This window comes from Taurulus bubalis (genome assembly GCF_910589615.1).
Source record: "Taurulus bubalis genome assembly, chromosome: 1".
In the NCBI taxonomy this organism is placed as follows: domain Eukaryota; kingdom Metazoa; phylum Chordata; class Actinopteri; order Perciformes; family Cottidae; genus Taurulus; species Taurulus bubalis.
In genome coordinates this window covers 21,013,021-21,023,441 of record NC_136589.1, presented here as the reverse complement: position 1 = coordinate 21,023,441, position 10,421 = coordinate 21,013,021, and the positions used below count along the sequence as shown (strand labels likewise).

At 41.9% G+C, this 10,421-nt stretch overlaps 1 protein-coding gene across 1 annotated transcript; it reads left to right on the top strand.

The window, feature by feature from the left end:
* Positions 1–4,208: 4,208 nt before the first annotated feature.
* On the top strand, positions 4,209–9,126 carry rab36 (RAB36, member RAS oncogene family; the record flags this gene model as incomplete). Its single annotated transcript, XM_079218266.1, has 10 exons — positions 4,209–4,286; positions 5,246–5,337; positions 5,440–5,514; positions 7,245–7,346; positions 7,421–7,485; positions 7,609–7,660; positions 8,231–8,312; positions 8,397–8,487; positions 8,576–8,689; positions 8,786–9,126. The coding sequence occupies 10 exons, from the start codon at positions 4,209–4,211 to the stop codon at positions 8,845–8,847; spliced, it is 813 nt and encodes a 270-aa protein (XP_079074392.1). The 3' UTR covers positions 8,848–9,126.
* Between the last annotated feature and the right edge of the window lie 1,295 nt (positions 9,127–10,421).

Sequence of the window (10,421 nt, the reverse complement as noted above, 5' to 3'; positions counted from 1 at the left end):
TTTGGCACACTTGCCAGGCTTGGTGAAATATACCATCTGATATAAAAAATAAGTAGCTCTCTAGCGCCCCCTAAAAGTTGGACCGCCGACGCCCCTCACCCAGAATGTCCGATTGACTTGAAAATATTCACACATGTCCATCTCCACCTGCGCTACAAGAAAGCCTCCCAGACCCCGCCTACTTAGAGTTTCCGCCATTTTGAATTTTGTGAAAAACACATTCTTGAGATTTCCTCCTACACGTTTGGTCCGATTCATACCAAACTTGCTTTGGATCATGATTGGAGCTGTATCATCAAAACTTAATCAAAAGAGTTTTGATATCTCATTTTGTTCAGGAAATACGGACCAATGAACCTCTTAGGGGCGTGTCTTGTTTTTCAATACTCATAACTTCCAAACTATTTGTACTAATGACTCCAAATGTGCAGCATATGTGCACATTGCATCCTGTAACATAACAATTTAAACACTAGGGGGCGCTACAGTTTTCAACATTTGTAGTTTTACGAACTCGTCCTACAATATTTATGCGATCGACTTCAATTCTCTTCAAGGATGATCTCAAGACCCTTATGATCTAAAGTTGTGCTAATTACAGGCTTTTGGTGAACGGCCTTGATATGGCCTGGACCCCAAGACAAACCCATTTTGTGCGATTCACTATGTTATAGAAAGCTGTTGTAACTCCAAGGTACATCATGCAATCCGCACAAAACCTCTCATGCATGATGCCGGTCCAGGCCTGAGCACATTTACATGAAATATATTTTTGATTTAGTGTATGCTTGTTATTATCAATTTAGACAATGTAATAGTGTATACTGATATCTATAACATATGTATGATTTCAGCTCAATATGATTCCGTTGAAACAAGATTATCATATTGAATTAACGCCCAGCTCAAGCTGTGCAATACAATACAACACATCAATAAAGTATCACAAAAAGTGGTAGTATACTGTATTAACAGTAATATAGTGGCGGTAGCAATAGAAGTAGTAACACTCACTGTAGCAGTAATGGCACTAGGACTTATAGCACAAGGACCAGTAGTGTCAGTGACAAACAACTTCCTGAGCTTTGGATAAAAGTGTCAGCTAAATGAAATGTAATGTAAAAAATGTAATTTAATTAACAAATCAAAGCCTATAATAGACTGCACTGAAAGCAGCGAAACAAATACACCCTTCCTATGACACTATCTTAACGCCCACACATCAGGAGATTAAAGCCTCTGGGACAACGTTGTAAAATGTCAAAGAAAGAACAACACACTTCACCCCAGAGGAGTTACTCACACTGTAGATGCTTGCTTTTGAATGGAGTAGTCTGGAAACGTCCATCCCGCTCCGGGTTCAGCCAGGGAAAGCTATTTGGGAAATTACAAATTTATGTTAGTGTTCATTGACTATGGGTTTTGAGTTTAGCCGTACAATTCACACTTCTCATTAGCAATTTTCATAAATGGACTGTGCTCTCATCTGTGTGAGAACTATTTTTTTAAGTGCAAGCAGGCCTATGTTGCAGAAAACGGCAACAACACCCACCTCTTAAAAAAATCTCGACATACAGATATCATCAGATTAAATATGAAATAACAGTCTGCAATTATCAGTAATGGTACACAGAAACATCATCTGTCTCCACCACTGGCTCTTGTTCAGATCAAAGTTCATAAATGTTTCTTTAAACGGGTCAAAATGAAGTTATCTACACACATTTTAACGTTTAAGCTATATTACGATTGATTTACCTTTTAAAAATCTAAAATCATGCAGAAGCCATTAGCTCGCATTAACGTCCTGCCTTTGTCAGGCCCATCAGGGATGAAGTGAATATTTTTCTTGGGACGACTTGGGTGATAAGTGTCCCAAATAGATGAGTCCACTTAATTATTTAATGAATTTAGTCAAGCGTTTCAATATTAAAGCAAAGCTATGAAGTACAACTCCTGTTAGCTAGCATTCACGTTAGCTGAAGTTTGCTAGGCTCGTGACCAGTGGCGTTAGCCACCGTTAGCTTAGCAAACGAATGAAATATTAGCAGTAACCTACCTGCGTTTTCTTCTTTCCCAAGTTCGGCAGACGTCTCAAACCCAAATGGACTGGCAAAATGGTTCGAATCACAACTTAATGCAAAATAATAATACTGATAATAAACACAGTCTAACCAGTTTAAACATTGTACGATTTGCATAAAATTGACCATAAGACCGTCGCGTTAGTTGGTGTCGTGCTCGGTCATTGCCCTGCTGCCGCTTCCCAGAGTCCCCTGAGGGCATCGACACATGACCTGAGGTGCGTTCAGGTACTGGCGGTGTGATATTACTGCAATTTAAATTAGTGTACATTACGTCCAGTATTATTAATCCGTTAAACTAGACTAAAGGCCAAGTATAAATGCACCTATTTTCTGTTATGGTTGTACCCCAGCCACTTTGTTAGTGGCCAGATATGTTCATTTCACACAGTATACAATAAAAGAATGTTAGAACGATAGTATTGACATCTCACAATAGTTAGTTTTCATATTATAGCAAAAATGAGTATTACTTAGTTGTGATAATGATATTTATGATGTTTGGAAACTATTTAAAATTAGAAAAGCACACATTAGAAAAGCATTCTTTTAAATTAAAGAGAAGAACGAAATGTAAATTAAATAGAGGATTATTTTTTTATTGGCTCATTTAACTGGGATTTTTCATTTGTACATTATCGAGACTGTTAGACCACAAGGTGGTGGAATTAGTCTACCTTCTCAAATATGAAGGAGCGGAGGAACTAATTACTTTTTTTATCCCCGTGCAAAATGATTGGGAATAAAGTTAACGTACACAATTATTGGGATTAAAGTGAACTAAAACTGTGAAGGACTTTGAGAGAGTCAATGTGGTAACCACAAGTTGTGGTGTAAGGCATTTACTCAAGCTCTAGATAAGTACCATTCTGTGGTAGGTCACTAAGTATTTCCATTTAATGCCACTTTATTCTTCTACGACAATACATTTCAGTTGGAAATATTGTACAATTGATCAACTTGTTTTATTTATATTTGTTATATGAATGAATTAATGAATATATACTTTATTAATCCCCAAGGGGATTTTTTTTTGTCGTCATCAGTAACGCCTTACAATTGACAATTGAAGATATAACACACAACATAAAAGATAAATATATAAAGAAGCAACAGGGATGAAAGATATATACAAATTAAAATAAAGTCATATATTTAAATATACACAAAATATATGTTATCATGTAATTATTGCATAGTAATGAATGGGTTACTATTATTTGCTTTGATGGCCATCTGTGGGCTCCTGTTATGGCCCCCACATACAACCACATGCAATACAAGTCCAATGATCACGTGACACAGTCGCTACAGTATGGTTGTCACGGAAACGAGACCCTCATCAAACAGTGTCCAGGCTTGCCGCTGCAGCAAGCGGCACTGTGCGAGAAATCCAGGACATACACGGATATTTCATTTGTGGTGAGTACAAGCCATTCCCAGTCTGCGCAGAGAGAACCGCGGTTTAACGTAGCGCCATTTTGAGAAGAAAAAACACAGCACCTGTGAAATAATAGGAATTATTCATTGGAGTTGGTTGTGGGATCTGCCTGCCAGCGTCACAGTGAGCGAAACAAAAGGTGAATTCCGTTCAGGACCTTCAAACTAAAACCCGTGGCAGTTTTGGGGGCAGGAGGAGGAAGTATAAAACACAGAAAAGCAATACAAAACAAAAGATAAGTGGCAATAAAGAATGCACTTAAAGGCTGAGTAAATATCTTTAAAATAGGAATTGAAATGTAGTTTGTGTGCTTTTATTTCAAAGGCAAAGTCGCATTACTTCCGGCCTCAGACTGGATAACTTCACAATGAGGCCGCCACACTAGCGTCTCTCTAAAACTAGACAGCCTGAGCAGTTGCGTCGTTAACGTCCCGGTCTGTAACACACACAATGAAAGGTTTCAAAATGGTCTCACTAATGAACACCAGTAACCACCTGTGTTTGTCTGCTGCCGCTTTGATGCAATGAAGTGAAATGAGAATCAGAATGTGGGACCTGATGCTTTAATGTAGATTCAGAGAACATTTTACCTTTGTAAAAATGCACACACACATTGACGGGGTGCTTGATATTAGACCTAATTACATAAGGCTAACTTCTGTCACTCGTTCCCTCAGGTTGTCATGCAGGGAAACAGGAATGGGATTATCCCCTTCCCACCACCCATCAGCAGAGACAGGGTCATCAGTGAATTCCCGAAGGTATGCCCTGTTTTCTTTTCCCCAATAATGTCTGCTCCAGTTGAATCCAGTTCCAAGAAAACGCTTGTCTTTTACTGTGAGATCACTGTGGTTAAAACAGTAAAAACGTCAGTCCACAAGACTCATTTTATTGGAAACGTGTGACTTTTATCTTCCTCGGCGAGTGAAATTAGTCTCAGATCACAGTATTCAAATTACAGGCTGTTACAGTCAGCATACCCTTCTGCCCTCTAAATCATCTCAAAATAAGAAATTAAGAAACTTAATTTGTGTAGGAATCTACAATATTTAATAACTTCTTCTAATGGGGTCAGTTCACAGGTTCTCTCTGCAACTGTCACTCCTTGTTTGCCTGAGAAACCCTGCTAGTGGTTCTATCCAATATTTCAGAATACATGCCAGTTCCAGAAATATTAAAATTATAGAAGTATTAATCATCCAGGACTATTCCTGAAGTTAAGATGCATGCCTCGAATGGATTTGAACACAGTTGAATAATCATATAGACTCTGTTTTAAAAGTCCTAAATGTCATGGCTACTTGTTTTGCTGTTTTGTAGTCAATAAGTCATGTTCTAATGAAAAAAAAAGAAGGTACGAATTGCTGTCTTTTGGATTTAGTAATGATGCAAATGTTCATATCTTTATTTTAACTGGCATTAAAAAGGTCTAAGGGAATATAAATAGGTCCTTTCAGGAACCGCCTTGTGGGTTCTTGTTAGCACCCTGAGAAGATGGAAAGTTTCTGGACAAAACCTACAGAGTCGTTCTGGGTGGAACCACAAAGATGTGTGGAACCTCCCATAGGGGGTTCTGGGTGGAACCTATCACTGATGGTTATATGTATAACCCTATACGCTTCAGGGTAGAACCCTGGGTGCCAGGTGGAACCTTTATAAACATGTCATAACATGTATTCAGTGGCTAAATGTCACTGATCTATGGTCCTGTTCTATTCAGTGCTACACGTCTAATGCCTCTCTGCAGCTGAAGAAAGACTGGAACCTTCAGGCTAAAGCGGCCTGTAAAGATGGAGCCGCGAGGCATCAGCTGTGAGTCTCCCGCTTTGGGTCGTCGTTCTTAGCTTTGCTTGAACATCACATGCAAACCAATTACACCTCACTTGTGTTAAAAATCTGCTGTCTTCTTTAAAGGTGGGACCGCCAGAGAATGTCAAAAGTGGTGGTTGTTGGAGATCTTAATGTGGGGAAGACATGTCTCATTAACAGGTGCTTTATCATATCATTTAACATGCATACCTGAGACTACAATGTCAAAATCAGATGTTATACTGTCTGCATATATTTGACTCAGACGAGTCAAAACTCAGACGAGTTCTTCATGGGGGTCGGGAACAGTGCCCATGGACTGGCAGACCGGGGTGGTGGTTCCCATCTTCAAGAAGGGGGACCGGAGAGTGTGCTCAAACTATCGTGGCATCACACTGCTCAGCCTCCCGGGAAAAGCTTATGCCAGGGTGCTGGAAAGGAGGCTCCGACCGCTTGTCGAACCTCAGATTCAAGACGAGCAGTGCGGATTCCGTCCCGGTCGTGGAACAGTGGACCAGCTCTTTACCCTTGCAAGACTACTGGAGGGGTCCTGGGAGTTTGCCCAACCAGTCTACATGTGCTTTGTGGACTTGGAGAAGGCTTTCGACCGGGTCCCTCGGGGGTTTTTGTGGGGGGTGCTGCGGGAGTATGGGGTGCCGGACCCGTTGGCACGGGCTATCCGGTCTCTGTACGCCTGCAGTAGGAGCTGTGTCCGTATCCTCGGTAGTAAGTCAGACACGTTCCCGGTGGGTGTTGGCCTCCGCCAGGGCTGCTCTTTATCACCGGTCCTGTTCGTGACCTTCATGGACAGGGTATCTAGGCGCAGCCAGGGGGCGGAGAGGATCCGGTTCGGGAGTCTCGGGATCGCCTCTCTGCTGTTCGCGGATGATGTGGTCCTGTTTGCCTCCTCGGACTGTGACCTCCAGCATTCACTGGGGCGTTTTGCAGCCGAGTGTGAAGCGTCAGGGATGAGAGTTAGCACCTCCAAATCTGAGGCCATGGTGCTCTGCCGGAAACCGGTGGATTGCTCCCTCCAGGTGGGGACAAACTGCCTACCCCAAGCGAAGGAGTTCAAGTATCTCGGGGTCTTGTTCACGAGTGAGGGCAAGGTGGAGCGGGAGATCGACAGACGGATCGGTGCGGCTGTAGCAGTAAAACAGGCGCTGTACCGGTCCGTCCTGGTGAAGCGGGAGCTGAGCCGGAAGGCAAAGCTCTCCATTTACTGGTCGGTCTATGTTCCAACCCTCACCTATGGTCACGAACTCTGGGTCGTGACCGAAAGAACGAGATCTCGGATACAAGCGGCCGAAATGAGCTTCCTCCGCAGGGTGGCCGGGCTCACCCCTAGAGATAGGGTAAGGAGCTCAGACATCAGGAGGGAGCTTGGAGTCGAGTCGCTGCTCCTTCGTGTCGAAAGGAGTCAGCTGAGGTGGTTCGGGCATCTAGTCAGGATGCCTCCTGGAAGCCTCCCATTAGAGGTTTTCCAGGCACGCCCAACTGGTAGGAGACCCCGGGGAAGACCGAGGACACGCTGGAGGGATTATATCTCCCGGCTGGCCTTGGAACGCCTCGGGATCCCCCAGAATGAGCTGGAAAATGTTGCGGGTGAGAGGGAAGCCTGGGTCGGCCTGCTGAACCTGCTGCCACCGCGACCCGACCCCGGATAAGCGGCTGATAATGGATGGATGGATGGAGTTCTTCAGGTCAGGGGTTCTCGTGAAGTCATATTTTGAATGATGCCCAGCCCTATCTCAGTTCTTTGTGGGAACTGACTGATTGCATTAATACAACACTAAAGTATTTTTAAAAAAGGCAACCAATTATAAAGATATCTGTAGGAGTGTGTCTGAGTTCTGAAAACCATGAGCAAAAGGAAGAAAAATAACATTCTTTGTTCATGCTGTTTTCAGGTTTTGTAAAGATGTGTTTGAAAGAGACTACAAGGCCACCATAGGCGTTGACTTTGAAATTGAAAGGTTTCAGGTAACTGGAGTACCTTTCTCCCTTCAGATGTAAGTAGTTTGAAGTATTTTTTCAAACCTTTATCTTTAGAGTACTGCCTTTCATTTTGACTTGTTTTATATAGCTGGGATACTGCTGGGCAGGAAAAGTTCAAGTGCATCGCTTCTGCATACTACAGAGGGGCTCAGGGTAAGAAGTTTTGGTAATAACTGACGTTAAAAAACATGGTTCAGGGTCTAAAGCTAGGTGAGACCAGTTGACATTATAACTGGTGTAAACTAATAATGCTGAAACTTCCTGTTTATTTTCCAGTCATTATCACAGTCTTTGACATGGCAGACATTAAGTCCCTGGATCATACACGGTAGGTCTGTTTTTAACACAGTCATTCAGCTTGTTCTACAGTCGTAAAAACATGAATGTGCTGTTTTTGGGGTTGAAATATCTTATTTATGTGGGATCACCCTGTTTAGTCCACTTTATCAGACTACAGACTGCTACAACATATGCACAGTTTGTGATCACTATTATTTACCACCCACATCTGAGCTGTGACATCACACCTTTCTTCAGATCTGATGTGGAGCATTTTTGCTCAACAGCTGAACCTTACCTTCAAGTCAGAAAAAGACAGCAGATGGATGGATATAATTAGTGTCTTGTGAAGTTGTACAGCGGCTCTAATAAATATATTTTTATTAATAATTGGACAGGATTCGCACGCCACCTGGAAAACATTTGGTCGATTTTATAGGCATGGAAACCACATGGAGAAGAAGAGAAAAAGTCAAATGTCCTGGAAAACCATGTCTTTTCCCAGGAACTATAATGATAGTGCTATGAACAGATAATAACGCATTAGAAGTATGTTTCAAATGCATTATAGACATGGGGATCAGAGAAAGTGTTTCCCAACTTTGATTTGTTTTCGTAGCCAATGGTTGGAGGAGGCCTTGAGAGAAAACGAGCCTGACTCCTGTTTCATCTTCTTGGTCGGAACTAAGAATGACCTGCTGGTAAATACATTTTATATTATATGTCTATTTTGCAGATTTTCACAAACACAATTTATTCTAGTACCCAATTGTCTTGTTCTTAAGCCTTCAGATGAAACACAGAGGACAGAAAAGGATGCCATCAGGATAGCAACAGAAATGCATGCAGAGTTTTGGTCTGTTTCAGCTAAAACGGGTAAAAGAGCTTAAACTTGACGGTGCCATATGGTTGATAAAGACAAGATGAATACAAAGTTACAACTGTTGATTGTTCTTATTTCCAGGGGAGAACGTGCAGGGCTTTTTCTTCAGGGTGGCAGCTTTGGCCTTTGAGAAGTGTGTACTGAAGGACAAAGAGAATGGGCTCCCTGCTAGCATCGGACATGGAGGTAGTATCAGTGAGTATAGACTTGACTCGCAACAAACAGATATGGTCATAATGAAAGCCTCGAGACGAGGGCATATGAATCTACCATCGATCTTTGTCCCGACAGAATCAGATTGCGCAAACCTCGAGAAGGCCTCGCCCCAAGACATGAGGAGAGGCTGCTGCTGACGAAATGAGGAACTCTCCCAGTGAGCTGTTAAGGAGAGCGGAACCAGACAGAGGCTCTGTTTGAGCTTTGGCTGCAGAAATCAAAGGGACTGACCATGTTCCAATGTGCCTTCGGACATGTTGCTCTAGGTTTCTCAGCATCAATGTCTCCAAACTGCCATGCGTTCTGTTGCAAAGGGTTCAACCAGGATACGCTCCTGAAAATCAGTGTGTCTCATTAAAATCCGTTCAGTTTACCGTCTCCTCATGTGTATTGGTCACTTCTGCAATATCTGAACAAACTCAACTATGTCCATCATTTCATGGACCAGACTCATTTGGGACAGGCCAACATGGACCCTGGTGAATCCCTTGTGGATGCTTTTGATTTTCTCTGCTGCTGTTATAGTGTTTTTTTTTTCATATAGTATTGTTGTAGAATATGTCTCACATATACTAATATGTTTATAGGCTGGACTGTGAGCAAGGAAACCAAATATTGATGTTTACTTTCAAGTAATAAAAATGAAAATGTGTCTACTCTTAACTAATAATGTCACAACATGTAATATCTTGATTCATTGGAGCAATAGCCAACTATAGCAGCTGTGCGTTTATGAAACCAGTATTGTTGTCAACACCTATTAAAGTGCTTTATCAGCTGTCTGAACTGTTCTGTCATGATAATATTCAAGATAACTAATGGCTACCTAATGAATCCTTAATGACTAGGACTTTCTTATCTACTGAAAAACACTGAATGTCTTTAAAACTTTATTACAATTGTCATTTTCCATACATACATACTAAGTACGTACATTACATTTGACCTCTGCATTTTACCCATCCTAAGCATTTTGATGAATTCAATATTTGCATCGCATTGCAGTTGTTTGTGCTTAATTTTAATTAAGTATGACCAGTAAGTACATATAGATAGATATACATTTAAAGACATTGTGTGGAATTTCGGGGAATTCGTAGGTATTCTGCGTGAAACAAAACAAAAACATGGGTTTTAATATTTAGTCTTTCAAAAGAAGTGACGATAGAAAAAAGCGGAGTGAGCCCTCTTACTTTGTAAATAGTCTCTGACCCGCCCTGAACCAATCATATCGCACGTATCCATGTTTTGGAGGAAGTACGACTAGTGTGAGCTAGTTAGCTTAGTCAACGCTGGCTAGCGAACCGCGTTATATTTCCTCCTCAAAACGGTAGTTCTCCCTTATTTCAACTTTTCGGATGTATTTTCATTGCGTATGGTTACTGTGACGCTGGTGCTGGTGTTGGTTAATATAGTCCAGTGGCGGTGAATTGTCCCAAATTAGACACACGCGAGGCTAGCATTATGTCAACGTCCCAGGACAGTTGAGAGCTGCTAAGAGTTTGACAGACTGCCGAGGCACTGCTGATCTATTCTACGTGTGCTCACTCGCTCCTACCGATCTATTACGGTGTAATAAGTTAGTCCTAAGTAAAGCGGCATACCTCTACAGTACGTAATTAGGTCTGTGCGAGAGAGAGCGTTCAATAGTGGCCGTGGCTCAACGGGGAACTGAAGTAACGTCACAACTTCATTTCAGTCAAAATGTAGC